Raw genomic sequence first — 21549 nt, 5'->3', positions numbered from 1 at the left:
AGCCTCATTGTCTAGCTTGTTCGAGAGGGATGAAACTTCGGGTAACGTTTTTCGGTGTAACCCCACATGAGGAGATGCTTGACCATCAGCCATTGGTAGCATCAGGACTTCAGGAGGGCTACTTCGAAAGGCTCTTTACGTAGTTTCACATCTATCTGTCACCGTCACTCATGCTGGCATCTCGCTTTGAGCGAGAGGGATGGCAACATTTGAATCTTCGGATAACGTTTTTCGGGGTAATCCTGCAGGACGAGATGCTTGACCACCAGCCATCGGTTGGAGTTCTTAGTGTAGAGTGTGGAGGGAATACGTCAAAAATATGTTGGTTCGTGGAAAAGTGCTATTTAAAAGCCAAATGAGTTCCGGCAGTTGGAGATAGCCAGTTCCAATGTGAGTCCTTGGGACTGCATGTGATGTGGTGTAGCTAAAGACTGTTGTAAAACAAAACATAAACGCGTTATTCAGTTGTTTTATTGACGCATCATTCGCAAGCCATCTTGCCCTCCATGGTATATTCTCCGAACATAACCAACGCGTCCATGACATCCTTGCGGCGCGGCTGGTGCGGCACCCTGGAGAACACCACAAGTTCGCCATCACTACAGTCCCTCATCAGGAGGAGATGCTTGACCACCAGCCACTGGTCTGGGCTCTCGGTGTGCAGGGAATAGGTGGTGTCGTTTCGACCTGGAATGGATAAATAAATAATTAAGCCTAACTGTGAAGGTAACGGATAGGAGCTCAACAGTGAATGTTTCGGACTGTTTGAACCGTGATCCGAGGAACGCTGATTCGAACCCCGCCGCTGGACTATTGTAGTGAACCCACTCGTAACACAAGCTTACAAGTAATATTTAGCTTAACGAGGGGTTAACGAGGCGGGTCTATCCTCCATAGAAGAACTAAATGTATCGAATTGTTCAATATAAGTGGCAATGAACACTCGTAGAACGGATTATGACAGAGGATAACGGCTATTAGACTAGAAATATCATAAGTATCTACTGGAAGACGTATTAATTTATGTAGGCTTCTTTTCGATAATCTGGTAAAGATTTGGAATCCATGTGGAGGCCTTTGTCCTACAATCTGTGGAGGTCTTTCGATTGAAAAAGAAGAAAATTACGTACCATGGAAATTTTAGTCTGTGTCGAAGTCTCATTCTTTAGAAAACTCCTAGGATACAAACCTATGTTTCCTTCAACGATTCACCCTGTATAAAACTAGTCTAAAGCATGCCGATTAAACTTAATTACGAATTGTTTGATGAAACTATTTAGTTAGTTAAGTAAACAATTTATTAACCTGTCAGGCGCAGTTTGGACTGAACTTGATAATTGTAACGGTTTCGATGGAGCTCATTAGTTATTAATTATGACCGAATAATTTGGCTGTAGCGCTTGAGCGCGATTTTGTTAATTACGGAACTATGAAGTAATGCATTTAGTAGGTACATGGTGTAAGTTTAATCTTGTAAGACTAGACCATTATAATGTAATTCTGCCTCTATAATCATTGGTTATATTTTTTTCTACTCCAAAATAAAAAAATGTCTCTAAACTCACCGATCTGTTCCAAAATGATGACATTCTCCATGATTCCCTTCTCCCTCCTTTGTAAGAAGTGTCTTCTCTGCGTCTCGCTCTTGTCGCTGGCCCGTATCTCCAGGTCGCAGGCCGACCAGTTCACCTTGTCTGAGAACGACCCGTATCTGTCCGAGTACGCCTTCTTGTCCTGGAAATGTAGGATTGGTTTGATAATGTAGAGCCTATTCGAGAATTGATCACCAATAAAGTTATAGAATACTAGGTTTCCGCCCGCGGCTTCGCCCGCGTGGAATTTCGTCTGTCACAGAAAAACTTTATCGCGCGCGTCCATGTTTAAAAAACCGGGATAAAAACTATCCTATGTCCTTTCCCGGGACTCAAACTATCTCTATGCCAAATTTCATCAAAATCGTTTCAGTGGTTTAGGCGTGAAAGCAAGACAGACAGACAGAGTTACTTTCGCATTTATAATATTAGTATAGAAGTATAGATTCAGCCCTAACTGTTCAATTTTATACCTATGAATGAAAATGAAAATGAAAATGAAAATGAAATTTATTCGTCATTATCATAGGTACAAAGTTGTTAGGGGTTAGTAGGTTCCACTATGATCTGCCGTATAGGCATACGAATTCTTAATAAATTTGAATAATTATATAATCTAAATCAATTGGTATTACAAAATTATCTATGTCAATGCAGTCAGTCAATCTTTCTAATTATTAAATACAACAAAATAATAGCTAATGTCATAAAGTATACAATTTCAAATTATGTCAAAACTTAACCTAAAGAATCATTACAAAATTCATCAATGGTATAATACATTTTATTTAATAGTAGTAAGATCAGTTCCTTTTTAAACATTTTGTCATCACACTCTAGCAAGGCCTTAGGAAGCTTGTTAAACAGTTTTGGTGCCATATCTAAGAAACTCTTTTTCATTAATGCAGTCTTACACATATTTCTTTCTACCATAGGTTTCCTAGGTCGAAGACGATGAGCTATTGTCGACTCCACTCTTTTAAATTCATCTGGATGATATTTGACAAAAAGGCAGGCTTCTAAAATATACAGACACGGGAAGGTTAACAGTTTTAGCTTTTTAAATATAGGCTTACAACTGTCTGTTGATTTCAACCCATAGATTGCACGAACACATCTTTTTTGTGCTCTGAAAATAATTTCCCTGTAAGAGGAATTGCCCCAAAAAATCACCCCATATCGTAGAGTCGACATTACAAAGCCATGATATGCAGCCAGAACAGTAGGTTGATCAGCTATTTTTGCGAGTTTAGTCAGTGCAAAAGAGAATCTATAAAGTCTTTTGCATACTTCTATAGAATGCGATTCCCATGACATATTGCTATCTATGAGAACACCAAGAAACTTGATCGAATGTACATTTTCGATTGGAACAGAGTTATAATTTATGTTTAAATTAAATTTAGGTTTTCTTTGAGTGAATTGCATTATCTTTGTTTTATCTAAATTAATATTCAAGTTGTTATGATCCATCCAGGCAATTATGTCTTTTATGGTGTCGTTTATAGTGATTTCATATTGATCAGGTTGATTGGTTTCAATAATCACTGTGCTATCATCAGCAAACAAGACCATAGGGTAGTTAATAGACTTAGGCATGTCATTAATATATACCAAGAACAATAAAGGACCCAACACACTACCCTGGGGGACTCCAAATTTAATCACTCTACCTTCAGATCTATATTTATTACTGTTAGAAGATGATATGCGAGTTATTTCTGTAAATTGGATTCTTTTGTCTAAGTATGATCTTATTAGATTCAAAGCATTTCCTCTAATACCATAGCGATATAGTTTTTTTAAAAGTATAGTATGGTCTACGTGGTCAAAAGCTTTTGACATGTCCATAAAGACAGCACAAGTTGGTTTAGTTTTGTCTAAATTTAATGTTACACGTTTTGCCAAATCATAAATTGCAGAATTAATAGTCATGCCCTTGCGAAAACCTTTTTGTTCTTCAACCAATATTCGATTTTTTTCAAGAAATTTATATAATATATTGTAAATAATTTTTTCTATTACTTTTGAAAATATTGGTAGTAATGCTACTGGTCTGTAGTTGGATATATCCATTTTGTCACCTTTTTTATATAGAGGTGTTACAATAACTGACTTTAATCTATCTGGGTAAATTCCTGTATTAAAAATTAAGTTTATTATGTGGCTAAGCGGTAACGCAATTATTTCTCCAACATATTTCACAGCCAGAGTTGAGACTCCGTCGATACCCACACTACTTGTATTCTTTAAATTTTTTATTACTTTTATAATGTCGTATGCTGTTACTGGAGCTAAATATATGGAATTAGTATGATTTGGGACATTATTTTTTTTGTCTAAAGCTTTATTGTTGATTTTTATTTGATCAATGTAATAATTATTAAATGAAGTAGCTATTTTTAACGGGTCAACAATATTCTCCCCATTTATTTTAATTTTAGTTATGGGCTCGACAGGCATTATTGTCTTCGACTGGTTAATTATGCGCCAGGTGGCTTTAGTTTTATTTTTTGACATTGCAATTGTTCTATCATTTTGTTTTCTTTGAGTTAATTTTATGATATTTTTCAATATTTTGGAGTAGTTTTTGAATTTTGTTTGGTAACATTTATTCCTTTTATTAATTCTAGATAACCACAAAAGTTTTCTTTTATTTTTGCAACATAGTCTTATTCCCTGGGAAATCCATTTTGGCTTATTTTTTATAGATCTTTTTATTGTTTTATAAGGGAAACATAAGTCATAAAAGCATTTAAAATCATCATGAAAAAAATCAAATGCCTCATTCACCTCGACAGAGTTAAACGTGTCATAGAAACTTAGAGAACTCAAAGATTCCTTAAATTTTTCGAGGTGTTCCAATGAATAATCCCGACGTTTAATAAACCAAAAGGGCAAGGAACAAGTTTTTTTTACTGGACAGCTCAATATTTGAGCAGTGTGATCCGATAGGGCGAGCTCAATCACTTCACCTTTGGATCCCTTGAAATTTGTGGCAATGTTATCTAAGCATGTTCCACTTGAAAGTCTAGTTGGTTCACGAAATTGTAGTTTTAAATTGTAGCTAACCAAGTGACATTCAAAATCTCTACTCATTGATGACTTTTTAAGGATATCTATATTGAAGTCTCCGCATAGTAATATTTTTTTATTTTTATTTATACACGTCTTTTGTAAAATCAATTCGAGTTTTTCATAAAAAATATCTAGATTCGATCCAGGGATTCTATATACACAAATTATAATTATATTGTGGTCTAATAGTTCTAGAGCACAACATTCAATCACACATTTTACAGATATATTTTTTATGTCTTCTAGTTCTCTGCATGAAAGTCCAGTTCTAACCAGAATGCACGCTCCTCCTCTTCTTTTATCTCTGCAGAAACTTGTTTTCAAAAGAAAGTTTGGAATAGTGACATAATTTTTATTCTCTTCTGTCATATTGTGTTCAGTTATGCATATCACGTCGATAGGTTTGGATTTTTGCAGTTCTATTAAATTTACGGCTAGTTCTTCGCTTTTATTTATGAGTCCTGATATATTCTGATGTAATATATTTATTTTATTATAAAAGAAAAAACTGCGATTTTTCATTTTTGTCTTGTTCTTCAGTATATGTAATGTTTTCGTTGCTATCAATAATATTTCTACAGTCAATCCGTTGATATGAAATGAAATCTACCAAGCTTTTCAGGATGCATCTCATGCCCTTGTTGTTAAGTTTACCGCTATACGGTGAAAACATATCCAATGTAAGTCTCTTATTAGTATCAAATACATGTATATTATCATTATTCTGTTCTGACAAGCAGCGATAGATTTCATTATTGAAGATTTCAATTCTATTATTGAACAATAGCCTTCCACATATGTAAGTTGGAACAGCTATGATTATATTTGTGTTTGTGATTCCCTTTATTCTGTCTTTCAGCAGCTGTACCAGATCCTCATGGTCTTGGGATCGATAAAAATCAGACTCACCTATCAAAACAATGCAATAGTCATCCAATGTTAGAGAACCAGTTTTTGATTGGATGTCTTTAGTTAGGGTATCTATCGTACTATTGGTCTTTATATAGTGACAAATATCAAATCCGCTATACAGATCATCTGAATGTATCATTTTAGTTATTTTTAGTTTGTTTGTAGTAGATATAATACACAGCTTTCTCTTCTTATTAGAGGTTTCACTAGTATAACGTGTTCTTATTTGATCCGAAGCATTTCCTAATGAGCTTTCCTTTGCAATTTTTTTCTGTTCATGTGTATTGTTTTGATATTCAGTGATGATATCGTTCAGCTTTGCGATTTCCTCTTGAGCTCTTAGTAGTTCATTCTGAAGTTTGGATACATTTACTTCCAGTGCCATAATTTGACTTAAATATTCAGATTTTTTTAATGGGCTCTCCTTTTTCCTTTCGCGGTTTGAAGGTGAGGGAGTTGTGTATACCTTTTTTAGGAGGATTATTTCTTGAGATAATGATTTTACTTTTTGTTGTAGTTCGCAGTTTTCAGATAGTATATTTTCCATTTCATTTTCGGCTACAACAAGTTTTTCTTGAAGATTACTTATTTCTTGTTTCATTTCATTCAAAATATCAAGATCACGTATCGATTCAGTGCTTCTAGATATTGTGTTGTTTATGATTGAAGTGTCATCATGCAAAGTATCGAAAGATTTCGATTTAATAAGTGGACGTTGAGGCTCAGCCACTCTCTCCGACTCTATTATTTCATCGTCAAACAGAGTTACCTCCTCAGGCGAAGTTCTTAGTTTGGCTTTACTCCTTGTAGTAACATTTCCTACTGATGAAGTTTGTTGAGTTGGTGTGCATTTTTTCGTTATCGGGACCAAATTATTTTGTGGTGCATTCTTCCGTACTTCTTTGAAGTTGGTTGGGGTTACGTTGCCTTTACTATCTTTCTTTTTTAAATTTTGCTTACATTGCAAACATGTCCAGCTAAGTTTCTTTTCATTGTTCATCAATTGAAATAGGTTATAGGATATATTTAAACATTCTATATCAAATGTCAATTTGCAACTAAGGCATGTTAAGTATTCTTTTCTGGGAACTGTTTTCTTACATCTTGCACATTTTTTTGGATCCATCTTTCTGAGCAACTTTTTTTACTTTTATAACGATGAAATTAATATTGTATTGAAAACAAAAAATTCTCAGAAGTGTAGGCTCGAACCCGCGTTCTCTGCGTAATGAGTCGATGTCTTAACTGACTCCGCCATATATCGCTTTAGCTCAGTGGGCGAATTTTGTGTACAGGTATTGATCCCAGCGAAATGTTAACGAGGTAGTTTTGTTTTGTCAGCTAATTTATAACCAGTATTGTTTTTGTTACATACCCCACATTCCATTATTCACTTGACCAACTTCAAGGTATTTTGATCAATTTCACTTCACTAAACTATATTTTTGCTAGGTTTTTATTGCCAATCAGATAGATAGTCAACTCAGCTACACTTTTATGTATAATTCGACTAGTAATTCGCACTTTAACTTTGAATAACAAATATTTTTCTATGGAGCTGTAGTGAGACAACCGCCAGGCCGCAGGGGCGGGGGGGAATATTTGCATTAACTACTTACTCATATTTACAGACGACAGCACATCAAAATGGCTCCTATTGCAAGTACAGCTGACTATTGAATTTGTAAATGGTAGCAACGTCTATCTGAATTAACTACTTTACACTCGTCGTCGTTCGTCGTTTCAGCCGAAAGACGACCACTGCTGGACAAAGGCCTCCTTCAAGGATTTCCACAAAGACCGGTCCTGCGCCGCTCGCATCCTGCACCTCCCGCGACCTTCACCAGATCGTCGTTCCACCTAGTGGGAGGCGGGCAGGCCTCGCTGACGCTGCGTCTTCCGGCTCGTGGTCGCTACTCAAAAACTTTCCTGCCCCAACGGCCATCAGCTCTTCGAGCTATGTGCCCCGCCCACTGCCACTTGATTTTAGCGATTCTGCGGGCTATGTCAGTCACTCTGGTTTTCCTACTGATCTCCCTATTTCTGATTCGATCACGCAGGAAAACTCCGAGCATATCACGCTCCATCGCTCTTTGGGTAGCCTTACTTTACACTGTAGCGTTGCAGTTTTGGCTGTTTTTCACAAATTGTTTTTCTTACTCGATATTTGGATTTGGGATACCACTAGCGACATCTATTGGCGTGATTTAGAATTAATTTGCAATAGATGGCGCTTTTTGCTCAGTCAATTCGAATATATTTTATTGAAACATTTCCTAATGTTTTTGTTTTGATTATTCTATTTTTTAATAGAATATTTTCAGTGTTCAGGAGATTGTTTTCATCATGGTTTTTATTAGTATTTGCTTTTTATCTAAGCGGCGAAACGAAACGTCTTGCGATGTCAATGACTTGCAGGCTGTCAGTTGAGCTGTCAAATCACTTTGGAATTTTGGTCGATCTTGCGCGGCCGCAGTTTTATTATTTTCGGGGATGTAATCCCCCATGTTTCAAATCGTGTGATGCGGAATGCATCCACGATAATTTATTAATATAATTTAAAAATATTCACACATGAGGTAAGTTCCCGTCGGAGAATTTATTTATTTTTCGTGATTGATATTTTTCGTATTCCAGTACGTGGGATTTCATGTGATCGTTTCTTTCAGAGGTTTCCTAAACGTTATGTTGGACGAGGGCTGGGATGCTGAAGACTGTGAGTGAAGCTCAGATTAGCGAACGGTCTTCGTAAGTATTTATTTCCCATTGCTGGTTTTTTTTTCATAACCTAATGCCACGTTCCACATGTGATGCTGACACTAGTATTTTTCGTTTCAGATGCGGGATTTCATATTTTACGATTTTACATTTCATATTTTAGATATTTCAATATTTCATATTGATTTCTATAATTATTACTCCTTTCTGAACTGCTGATCTCTTCGCATTTCCTCCTTGTCATCAAACCTCTGTCTCTGCAAGAGTTTGAACGCTTACCTGTCAAAGAGATGCAAGAGCTTCATCTGGCACTGCGCGCTTGAGGCCGTGGAGGACGCTGCTTGTAACCTAAAAGTGTGCGAGACCCGTTGGACCCCGGAAGAAGAGAGGAACGTTCAGGGTAACGGCTTATAACCGCATGGCTTCCAAGGTACCCACTTTTCCATCCTTCAAGTAGGAGTCTTTCCGACCTGACATCGCGCAGTTATCTTAACTAGTAGAGTCTTTTAATATTTAGGCTGAGTTTTAAGAAATTTGTAGTGGCAATAATATTCACCAAACCGAACCTAATTAACGACCCTGAATCCCTTGAGATTGGCACTATTACAGTAGTTATTATAATATCGTAATTGTTAACTATATACGAGCATACGAGATAAAAATAAATTGTGTCAATTGAGAGGGAGCTGTTTTATTTACATTTTCTAATTTCACACAAGGAACGGTAACTTATATAAATTTCTGCAAGCCGGACAACCATTTTTTCACGTGCAGACAATTCACCATCTTCTCAGTCAGCACCGGTGGCGGTTCAATTCCAGTCACCAAAGCCGCCAGGAAAAAATGATTTTCTTGCAACACTACTCAACCGATTTTGATGAAAATATCATACCTGTACTTTACCCACCCACAGAAATTTTTGAATGGTACCTATAGAATAGAGAAAAGCTTTAAAAGCGAAAATAATATTATAAAGAAAATAATTTTACGACCGGGCATTGGGTCGCCAGACGTGCTATAAAGACTTTATATGACCGTTATCCAGGCAAAAGCCGCAGATAGGTGCTAGTTAGCTGTACATACCAGACACGTCAAAATGCATCTTTATACCGCCGTTAAAGCTTCAGCCAAACCAACGCGTGCAGACCACGTGCGCGAAGGCGATCAGACTTCTTTTTTTTATGCATAATAAGGTATTTGACCACAATCGCACCTGGTGTTAAGTGGGTGTTGCATGCAGTCTACGATGGTACATATCTACCCTGTGAGTGCCTATTCACTCTCGCCTTGAAACGGCCCGGATTATAGTGTTCAGGAAAGACAGCAGCAGGCAGCGAATTCCAGTCCCTAGCTGTTCGCATTCGTGTATGAATTTGTAGCGATGAGTTCACATCAACGCTTCCTGTCATTTGTCGCGGCGATGCACGTGCAGTGATCGCCATCGTAATCGCCATCGCCGACGTAATCAGAGGGCTTAGTGTGAGTTTACATCAAACGTCGTCACTAGCGAGCGTGTTAAAAAAACATAATAATATGAAGATTTTAGTTCTTGAAAGTTTCCGCTAGGGACGCTGTACAATCTGTCATACATTTAGGCTAAGTTGCACCACCTGACTTTGACCGTAACTATAACGATACCCGGGGTTTTTTTGTATGGAGTTTGACAGATTTTTGACGTTTGTCAAAGTTAAATTAAGATGGTGGAACCCAGCCTAAAAGTCACCTTTTTACGCAGTCGACATCGAATGCGTTTGACTTTGATAATGATATGATAATGATCCTTGGACATTTTACACTGCGCCGCTAGCCCCAAACTAAGCAAAGCTTGTACTATGGGTACTAGACAACGGATATAAACATACTTAAATATATTTTTTTTGTAAATACACATAATATTATTATACATAGGAAACAGCCAGACCCGTCACAGAAATTAAAATTCATCATTTCAATTTCTGCCCGGCCGGGAATCGAACCCGGGACCTCTGAACCACTACACCAAACGGCCGACGCTTTAACTCACACTACGCCCCCTGCACGCGTTGGTTTGGCCGAAGCTAAAAGTGCCGTTATGCTCCTGTTCCTGCTTGACTTCAAAAGTCTAAAGTTTCCAACTCCAGCTCACGCCATGTTGGATCTCATAACACCTGGAGCTAATTAGCAGGATAATAACTAATTACAAGCCCGTGTTTGCTTAACTTTAGCGCTCGTCATACTTTAAACAGCCGTTTTTAGCAGCGGAAAACAAATAGCTTTAAATCGAGGGTTTGAAATGAAGCCAAATGAACGAATTGAGCCAGAATAAGTGTTGTTAATAAAACTATTGTATAATGGCTATTCTACAAAACCCGCATTTTTATGTCCCTTTCGTCTGAAATCCCCTGAAATTAAAGCGGAAGCATAAAAGCAAACGAACGATATTCATACTTGTAGGTAGTTCCATAAATTCTGAACCAAATAGGTGGTTTAAAAAAACCAGGACAAACAGTATTAAAGCAGTCGGTCGACTTCTTTTATCGAATTTATTTCAATTGAACTGAAAGATCCAACATAACACAGACATACTTAGTAAATTTTAACGAAATCTACACAAATAAAGTCTTAAAGATAATTAATGAAAAAAATCATGGCTAAAATTGACGTAGACGAAGACCTAATTTTATCAAAACATGATGTTAAGCAAATACTACATTATTCAATTCCATTACGAGATGTATGACCGCCGCCTTATATTCCAAAGTCGCTTCGACAACAGAATAATTTCCACCGATTTCCAGACTCCAAAAACGCTGGAATATTCCAGAGACGCTTTAAAACATAATTTGCGAACTCTCGTCAGACGGGGCAATTAGCAGGAATATAAAATAAAAGAGGTTCATTAATGAGAGATGCGAATTATACTGCCCCGGGCAAGTCGTAATTGGCAACTGAAATAATGTTTCAGTTGGGTGTTTTATAATGAACAATGAAAACTAAAAAGTTTGGAAAAACATTATTTCAAGTCAACTCGACAATATTGTACTTTAAAATGATGATGAAGGGACTTTAACAAACGTCAAACTCTACACAAAAAGCACCAGTTATTGTTATAGTTACGGTTAAAGTAAGAGGGTGCAACACAGCCTAAAAGTTTTACATAATGTTTTATTTTGATACGAGCGTCAAACAGCAAGATGGTCGCTTGGTTCTTGAGGTAGGACCTTTTTTGTTTTAGCGATGATATGATGATAGATGATCATAAAAATCTTTTTTCCGTAACTGAAGTACAGAAAATATACGTACATATATTTTACGCAGACCAATTAATTTAAATGGTCATTTGAATTATAAATAATATTCCCTGTAGATTAATGTGAAATTCGATTGCACACAATTAGTTGACCCTTACACAAATACAGCGCTGTTGCGGCTTTATTTACAAAAACCACAACGAGTTTTCGATTTCCACGTTCCATGTTAATAACGGTTGTTTGTGGTCGTTGATGTATTTTGTGGCACAAATTGGTTAATCATATTTTATTAAGTATAATAATGAATGTGCTTAATTGTTAGACACAAACTCGTGACAATAGCTGAAAATATTCATTTAAACTTCACACAGGTTGACAAATCTGTAATTATTATGGGAAATTAACTAATTTTTATGTCTACTAGCCTTACTTTGTAAGGCTGTCTTTTGTTGGTTTGATATTTAAACCACTTTAAAACCCTGCTTGCTCTCGACTAGATAGAGACCTTCTAAAGTCCATGTAAAGGTATTCTTAAAATTCCTTAAATTTTTCCAGCCCAAAACTCAGCTCCTAATAATCAACTACGTAGCTGTTACAGACTAAATTGAACAATTTATACCAAAATTGGGCCGAATTAAGACATAACCTCACTCGCTTGGCTGGACGCCAAAATTTTGCTTAGATATCACTGCTTGCTATTTGTCTTCCGGTACATGACAAAAATCAAGTTATAGACAAGATACAACTTAAGTATAAGGTTGGTGCGGTGGTTGACTAAAGTAAGCAATAAAGAAAATTTAATGGGACTACTTCTGCCTCTTTTTAGCTCAATACGTGTTTCGCAACTTCTGTTTAGGTTACACTTTAACCGCTAATAAAACCTAATAAGTTAAACGATCCAGTAATGCAGAAACCCATGTGTGTTATGAATTCCTGCAAAAAACTGGATGTCCCTGTGGGAAATAGCCTTAAGTTTTCCAGTCTACTCCACTAATTTGAGCTCTTTAAGCTGAACAATAAAGATCAAAATAACTATTTCTAACCTCATCCGTAGTCTTCTTTATATGAATCTTGAAGCAGGATATATCCTCTTGCAGCTGGAAATATGCCACTTGCCACACATCAGCTATCTGGTTCAAATCAAGGTCATCTCCATGTTTAAAGTACGGACACTTTGCTTTCAGCATGCGGTAATCCATTTTCAGATCTAAAAGTGAAGGTAGTTTTGCATCACCATCATCAGTGTCTGGTCCAGGGTTTTGATCTTCAGAAGCTTCAGGAACAGCCTCACCAGTTGTAAAGTATTCAGGGTTTCGTTCTCCTTTCTCCATGGAATTGTCTTCGACGTATGTTGGAGTGATATCTTCATCATCATCACTCTCACTTAGCACCCTCGAAATGATTATTGAAAGGAAAATGACGATGCACCCTTTGGAAGAGCAGAGCATTTTTAGTGGATCTTTGAAACGTCGTTAAACGATTGAAGTGATCTCAGACGGTAGGAGCTAATTTATATGAAGGAAATGTTTTGATAGATATTTCAATGGACTATTGTAATTCGGGTAAACGAAATCAAGAACAATAGTTGAACTACGCATGTTTATGTATAATTTGCCGTGATGGACGTGCGGTTTGTTTCCCAAAATTGCATTATTTATAGATTTTCAGATTTCATAATAACAACACAAGTAAACATCATACTCGGAAAGGGCTTTTTAGGGATTACCAGCCATTCACTGACTGTCGAAAAAATAATTAGGTAAATAAGCTATGTGTAAAATAACTTTTTGAAAGTTGCTAACTGGTAATTTGTAAATTCTATGAATTTTATAAAAAGGCTATAAGAGTAGAATGGTCAAGGAAATAATAAAAGGAAATTTGCGATACTGTGCCTATTATTTCAGTATTAAATTTTCTTTTCCTTCACTCCTTACACCCTATATTTCCGTAGCGGAAGGACATTCTTATAAGTTTGAAAAGAATAGCAGGAAATATCTCCTCTAAACAACATGATCCCATTGTCTCGTTTAATTTATGTAGCTCTTAAGAAAATACAGCCTCAGCACACAAGACTATACGTTCTTGTTGCAAATTCACTCTTACTACCACTAGATAAGACTTAATACCTTCGTACCTATGTACCTACAAGTGAAAATAGGGGTTTAAATTCTCCCGAACATTTTGAAAATAAAAATAGACCTATTTTGGGTTGAATATCAGAATATCGATCTGTACATAATACATTTCATTGCACCACAATGCAATTTTCAGTTGACACCACAAATCGACAGTAGATAGTACTTACGAGCTGTATTTTCACTATCAAGAGGTCCTTCATATAACTTACTAACCTAGCTAACAGTAATAGCAACTTTTGTCTTTTGTTTGCAAACTGAAGCATATATTTATTTATTTATTTTTCAATATTTGATTGACATAACTACCTATTTGTTAATTTCAAAGTAGTAGATTATAAAGTGAACTAATTAGATTTCCGCTAAATAAATAGATAGATAATAAACGGGGAGGTGTCTTTACAACAGACCGTAAAAGTTAGATACTTGTCATTACTAGTTTACGGACAAAAACATTAATTATAGCCAGTTCCGAACTGGAAGAAGTTCCTGTATGCACTCATGAAATTAGTAAACTAAAACCAACTTTCATATAGAGTAGTGACGTATGTAGATACTTAGTCCACATTTTTTATCGATAGTCAAGTCAAACCTGCTGGTTTACGTACGAGACTGCTGTACCTACCAGAGAGTCCAACGCCCGTATTCACAAACATTACTATGAGGTCTCACAGTGCAACACACGAACCAGCCACAGAGCTCTATCCAACGCTGTGTGTTCGATTTGCTGCTTCACTTAAGCAAGCATCGTTTGTGAATACGGGTGAGAGAGTTTGCGTTTCTATATTGGGCTAGGTATTTAATAGGTTGATGCTCAACGGCGATTTTAAGGCTTTAGAAGAGAAGTCAGACTAAATATTCTAGAATGATTACCCAAACCAAAACTACCGTGGACTCCTCTGACCTGGATATCAAGACTAGGTACTCAAAAAGCGCTATTAGTTATACCCGTGACGATACTATCGACAATATTAAATATCGATAGTCACGCAACACTAGTATGGACGAAATCCTGTTCAAGTAGTAGTTGGAACATTAACTTCCCGCAGGTTTCCCTGGCATAATACGGCTTATGTGACGGAGCTCCAAGCCGCTTGGAAGAAATAGTAAAGTGGGAAATACGCACATAGGTGCCCGTAATTTATGCAAAACTTTCAAGTGCTCGCATAATAAAATTATATGAAACTTCCGCCCGTATTCACAAACATTACTATGAGGTCTCATAGTGCGCGTGGATGCACAGGGTCACACATGAACCAATCTCTAGAACTGTGTAGCTCTATTCAACGCTGTGCGTTCGATTTGCTGCTTCACTTTTAAGCAAGCAACACTGAATATAAATTGGTGTTAGAATCTTTTAATTTGATATTATAGGTCGGTTATGAATTTTAAATTAAAGAAATTCTTACTCTATTTAAAATTAATATTATTCAATCGAAAGAGAACAACAATTTAATGTCGTAATCAAAGCAAACTTTTTAAGTTTCATAATTATTATTTAGGTATGAAGTCTTTCTGAGTTCTCACACAACAGCAGTGTGATCTCAAAATGGCGGTAAATAAGGTTTAGGTGACTACCAGTTATTAGAATGAACTTAAACTTATTTCATAATATCAGCGAAAATACTTTGTAAACATTTTCTCGATGCAATTTTAGAAATGACTTTTCCCCTGGCTATAGTAAATTAGACGAAAGAAAAAACCGTATCCAGTAAAAACAGAAACAAGATCCTCCCGGGGTTACTAGGAAATGTTGAATTACTACCGCAGAGAGTTTTTAGCTTCTGGGATTAGATCAACTTTCAGCGGTAAAAAACACTAGTGTTTTGTATAAGCATTTTCAGTACAAACACAAGTAATTTATTTGTCAAACACAAGTCAGTAACAGTTTTATTAATTTTAGATTCATGTATTTAATTTTCTTACTACTACTAGTACATAAATGGTAAGTAGTTAGAGAGAAGAAAAACAATCGCTTTATGTAAATTGTTATCAGTTTCAGTAAGATTATATTATGAGTTTATCAGTGACTGTTTTAACAGTCATTATAATTAAAAATTAGAAAACCATATTGGAACAAATTAGAATGACGAAGAATCTTTTAATAAGTACGCAACTACCTAGTTATATGTTTACATTTTTCAGTTGCGACGAAAACATAAGTTAAAATCGGTTTTATCCTTCCAAGTTAGGTATTACGAGTACCTACCAATATTATCAAAAATACATGCAGATCGTAGTAAGGCCAGCAATATGCATAGCCAATACAAAGCTTTAAGTATCTTCATACTGTATTTAATCCCAATACACATAACTTTATGGGCTAAACTTTATGCTGGGAGCATGGGGTGGGTTTCATTAATAGGATTTGGAGTCAGTTCTGGCAGACCGTACAAAGGGAATGTAACGTGTCGATGTAATGCACTTAGGTTAACCGCCGCGGCGGGTCTTCTTGATAACTGGATAGTTTGAATAGCTAATGCATATACAGGGTGCTTAAATCTTTAGCGTCCTTTTAGAATAAGACTCAACACATGATACATAATACACGTACTTATTTGGGGATTTATGTATCATGATGAGTACTTAGTCTTATTTTAAAAGGATGCCAATTATTTTAATATCATCCTGTAGAATCACTGAGATTTATTGATAAATGTTTGTCCTGAAGTGGTGGCCTTTAAAAGAGCCTACCTACATACCGACTAAATAAAGAACTTGATTTCATAGTTAAAAGATCTCACATAGGCAAGGCTCTCCCATTCAGAATGGCCAACTCACTAAAAACTAGACTTAATACTGATCGACGTCATCAGGCACGCAATTAGTCATCTGTCATCTTCATTGAAAATGACATTACTGACTGCGGTTGGCTGCGACATGACGGAAATATGATGACTAAGAGTAGGCGCACACCGTTGATTTTTCGTCGGCCGATAGTTTAGTCGGGCAGTTGATCAGTATGGGCATGTATGGGAGTGCGCACACTACGCCGATTCGATTTGGCCGATTCTTCATACAATTTAAAATCGGGCACAACTATCGGCCAACTAAAAATCAACGGTGTGCGCCTACTCTAAAAGCATCATTATTGGCAGCAATTGAGTAATATTATAACTTATCTGAATGCTATTATAGGTGCTTAACTAAGTCAGTGCCTGAAGTAAGTGAGCGGTACAGGAGGGTGTTTTTGTAAAAAACTCATAAATCTCATTTATTTTTGCAAATAGGCTTTTAAAAAGCACTTTTACACGTCCCAATATTAACCCTATCACTGCTTCAGGACAATAAATGGGCCAGTGCTGAGAAGAAGCAGCGCAAGAAACTCAGTCACTATTGTCAGCCTCCTTTTCAAGGGTTTACAGCAGTCTTTCCCAAAGTGGGCGATAACGCCCCCTTGTGGGCGCTGCAGGCTTAAAGGGGGGCGGTAAGAGACCCAGAAGAAAAAATCGGGACGTTGTGTTACTAGGAGGACTCTTAGACACCGACTGAGCTCGACTCTTGACTACAAAATTGGGGGGCGCTAAAAAATAATTTATTCTCAAAGTGGGCAGTAGACGAAATAAGTTTGGGAACCGCTGGTTTACAGTGTGATGCCAAACGTCAGCGAGACTTCAAAATGTGCTTCAGATTTGTATGCTCTGTCATGTCGATATGTCAATTTCATTCCTACTGTGCCGCGCGCATACATCAGGCATTGACTCTGTTAAGCCCTTCTAAAAACTTTAAAATATACAGTCTCACTTTGATGATGATGATCCATCCGACCGATTTCGGCCATGGCGACCACTCCGACTCCTAGCTGTCTTGGCGGCGCTGGTGTGCCCGAAGATGGCTTACGTAGCCTAATTTTGCGGTAAAATCCCTCGCGCATTGAGGGCATCTGAGCACGCCGCCAACATAGTTTAGTGAATGGCGGCAGATGGACGGGCCTTCAAGTCTCACTTTAGTACCTACTGTATCAATAACATTTTTTTCTCACAATATATTTTCCAAATAACATAATCTAATTTCCTGCTCCAGTTTCCTTTAACTAAACAGAAATGAATTACCTAACTAAAAACAAAACTGAAAAAACGTATTCCCGCAATCTATTTCACAGAACAGGAATTCACAGGAGTTAATAAAGTAGATCTAGTAGAAAATATTAGCCTGTATATTTTACGGAATGCCGGCTGCACAGCGCATCGCTCATTCTCTGTAGTGAGACAAATAGCTTCTCTGTAGATAACACAGTGTATAAAAACGGGACAACACAATACAGCAGTTAATTAAAGACATAAAAATACAGATGATTTATACGCAGAATGTATCTAAATATAAGTATTTAACTCAAAAGAGACTGTCTGACTGACTGACATAGTGATCTATCAACGCACAGCCCAAACCACTGGACGGATCGGGCTGAAATTTGGCATGGCAGGTATATTCGTACGCGTGGATGCCGTTTTATCCCCTTAGGGGTGGAGTTTCGTAAAATCCTTTCTTAGCGGATGCCTACGTCATAACATCTACCTGCATGCCAAATTTCAGCCCGATCCGTCCAGTGGTTTGGGCAGGAAACAAACCTGTTATTTTTAGCTATACAAACCCGTTATTATATTATTGTAAAACCAGACGAATATTGTGAATATAGTGACGGAATTTCGCACCAGTTCATTTGCCAGCAAACACGGAGTAATAGACTCTTATATACGTGATATAAAAGGAAAAAACCCCTGCCTTTGTGTTGAAGACACTGAATGCTTATCGTCTACTACACAAATATTCGTTTAGTTTTACGCCCAGAAAAAACGGTCATCTTTGTGAAAATGTTCTAAGTCAAAATACACTCTGTTGACCTTCATTCAGAGTACATTTTTCTATGCGGCGTCAGTTATTTTGCTGCTGATATTTTGGAGCCGTCGTTTATCCAACATTCACACATTATCTAGCCGTTTTTGGTCTTTTGGTAAAAAGTTAGCAAGCAAAGATTTTTCTATACACATTTGCTCTTTTTGAAAATATTTTTTATGTTCTTATTCTATTCTCTTCATACCTTTATCACTGAAATAGATTATAAATAGAAACGTTATTTTTAACTAGTCAGCAACAAACGCTACTTTACGCTACAAGTCGCTACAACACGCTACGAAACGCTACGACACGCTACAACACGTTACCACGCGCTACGACACGCTACGAGGCGCTACGATTATACGATTATTATTATACCTCTAGGCGTCGCATCGTAGTCTAAACACATAGAAAGTGGATGCTCAAGTTTTATGTTGCGATTTGAGACATATGACGACAAAGCGAAAGTTATCAGGTAGGTACTAAACTTATGTATTTTATTAACTGTCTACATAAAAAAATATCTATGAACCCAAAGTAAAAATAAAATGAAATAGTCTAGACCCAACTTGCTTTGGGGTAGCAAAAAACTAAAAGTTAAGCAATAAAAAGGTGTTCTGCCGATGATAACTTAATCACTAACTACTAAACATTCCTCATTAATTAACCCAGCTCCAAACTCCGTCTGAATCTTCAAGATACAGGGGAACGAGAAGTATTCCTGGAGCTTTAAATAAAATTATAATTAAAGTTTGTCTGCAAATTCTTACTGCAGACCATTTGCAACGGAATTGAGAATGTTACTAGGTATGCAAAATCACTTGAAACCTATGTTACAGTTAAGCTTTTACATTTACAAATACATTAGTTTTTATTTCATTCAAAAATACCCAGTAGTTATGATTTTATAGGCATTCAAAGTTCGCTTAAATATTGAGTCCCGCCGACGGTCACGTGACCCCGTGTGACGTACATTCACAGCGTCCGCTCACTAGAAAACGGATATAAACATACTTAAATATTTTTTTTTTGTAAATACAAACTTATTATACATATTAACACCCAGACCCATCACAGAAATTAAAATTGAACCAAACCCAAACTTGATGCGATTGTGTCGTTTTATTGCGAATTACCTTCCAGCTCCATCATTAGACCCCGATTACTATATAGAATTAAAATACTCATCAATACAAAACGAACGAGCCCAAACTCGATGCATTTAAGTCGTTTTATTATAGAGTTCCTATGGCCACCTTCCAGCTCCATCATCAGATCAGCTCCATGTCATCATAATATTGCATGGTCATCCAAATCACATGTGTTTGCGAAATTTCAGCTTAATCGGTTGCCTGGAAGTGGGTCTTAATTCAGTTTGCAAGATTCCACCCATACAAATATGAGGCAGTCGTTGTAATATGACGTCACGCGCATAAAATGGCGGGCCGGCCGCCGCCCGCACTTTTAAAATTCAATATCTTGGAAACTAATTGACGTATCGAAATAATTCTTTCACGTGTATTTTTTATTTTTAATAGAGAATACAGAAAGCTAAAAAACAAAATTAGTGAACATTCTTCATTGCTAGAAAGAGGTCTCTAGGATCGCAAACTTCTTGAATTATACAAAGGCTTTGATAATATTAAGAGAATTTGTTAAGAATGTCTTGTATAACGAAAATAAATGAAAACACATTACTAGAGTCAAATAAAACGATAAATAAAAATTGGCCAAGTGCGTGTCGTGCCACGCGCAGTGTAGGGTTTAGTAGTTGTCCGTCGTTACCACAATATATTTCAGAAGTAAGAATTACTTCATCTAAAGTCACTTTGTATGAAATTTTATAATACATGAGTAAACGATTATTACTCTTGAACTAACTAATCTATCTTAACCGCTATAGTTTTCCTTGAAAGTTCATAAAAAGCACTACTATCATAAATTTTTCCAGATTTTGCAAGCCAACAGTTTAGTTTTTAGAGGGGGGGGGACGCCCTACTCGGACAAAAATTAGCATATTAAACTTTAATATTTTGCAAACGGATCCCTAAATCTAATGGTCTTAGAAACCCCTAAGCCATTTTAAAAGAGCTATCCAACGATACCCCACACGATGGGGTAGAAGATGAAAAAAAAATCGTCCCCACTTTACATGTAGGGGAGCTACCTTAAAAAAAAAATTATCAACATTTTATTTTACCGTTTTGTCGGCGTGATTAATATACATACGTTCACAAAATTACAGCTTCCTAGTGCCAATAGTTTCTAAGCAAAACATCGGACATACAGACAGACAGACATATCGAAACTATAAAGGTTCGTGGTCAGGACTACGGAACTCTAAAAAGATAGATGGATTAAATGGCAAATATCTAGACATAAATAAATATACCAGTCTAGTAACCAATCCCTTAGGACTTTTGTATTTTCTAGATAAAAAGTAATCTACTTGTCTCTGTTACATGAAAATATATTCTATCATTTACAATTCATATCGCAAATAGTTGGTAGTTATTTACAATATGTTTTTGCGATAAAACCTTACAATACATGGACTCAATTGGAACAGTTATAGAGAATATGCATCGATTTTAAAAGTGACTAGATTATGTATAAAGAAACACTTTAGTTAAATCATAGAATTTCTAAAAAACTAGTATTGAAATCGGACCGGAAACAAAAAGTTACAAGTGTTTAAACTTTGTATGGAAATAGCTGAGCGTGACGTCAAATGTCACACCCTCCTATAGTAACTCTGCGTGTCGTTCTAACATGACCAATGACGTCATGATATCTCTAACGTCTATAACTTAGGCATCTTTTGAAGTTTTTGTTAAAGAAAAGCACTGATTGATTTGATAACGCCAAGGCTACTGATGTGAGAAATAAAAAAACCTTGCATATTCGTTATTGGTAAATTAAGATCTTTAATTTAAATAAACATAAAAGTGGACCAGAACATATCCATAATAATGGCATTACTCACCTAGGCCATTGATCGGAGTCACAGAAACTAACGTTCAAACACCCGAATCCCAAGTGGCCTTC

General features: G+C 36.5%; 1 protein-coding gene across 1 annotated transcript; it reads right to left on the bottom strand.

Annotated features, from left to right (window-relative positions):
* Positions 1-481: 481 nt before the first annotated feature.
* Positions 482-12978, bottom strand: LOC135076716 (uncharacterized). The gene is made up of 3 exons (XM_063971137.1): positions 12574-12978; positions 1566-1734; positions 482-687 (listed from the first exon to the last, which is right to left on the bottom strand). Exons 1-3 carry the CDS (start codon positions 12976-12978, stop codon positions 482-484), a joined length of 780 nt encoding a protein of 259 aa, XP_063827207.1.
* Positions 12979-21549: the final 8571 nt, after the last annotated feature.

The sequence above is a fragment of the Ostrinia nubilalis genome, chromosome 12 (assembly GCF_963855985.1).
Source record: "Ostrinia nubilalis chromosome 12, ilOstNubi1.1, whole genome shotgun sequence".
Classification (NCBI taxonomy): domain Eukaryota; kingdom Metazoa; phylum Arthropoda; class Insecta; order Lepidoptera; family Crambidae; genus Ostrinia; species Ostrinia nubilalis.
The sequence above is the reverse complement of the archived record's forward strand: the minus strand, read 5'-3'. Positions and strand labels throughout refer to the sequence as shown.

Bases quoted from the DNA above. Each gene is read 5' to 3' on its own strand.
- LOC135076716 (XM_063971137.1), bottom strand. From the start codon at position 12,978: ATGCTCTGCTCTTCCAAAGGGTGCATCGTCATTTTCCTTTCAATAATC. The intron at 1,735-12,573 runs GTTAGAAATAGT...CTACATTTCCAG, and splicing joins TAAAGAAGACTACGGATGAG to GACAAGAAGGCGTACTCGGA. The intron at 688-1,565 runs GTGAGTTTAGAG...TATCCATTCCAG, and splicing joins CATCATTTTGGAACAGATCG to GTCGAAACGACACCACCTAT.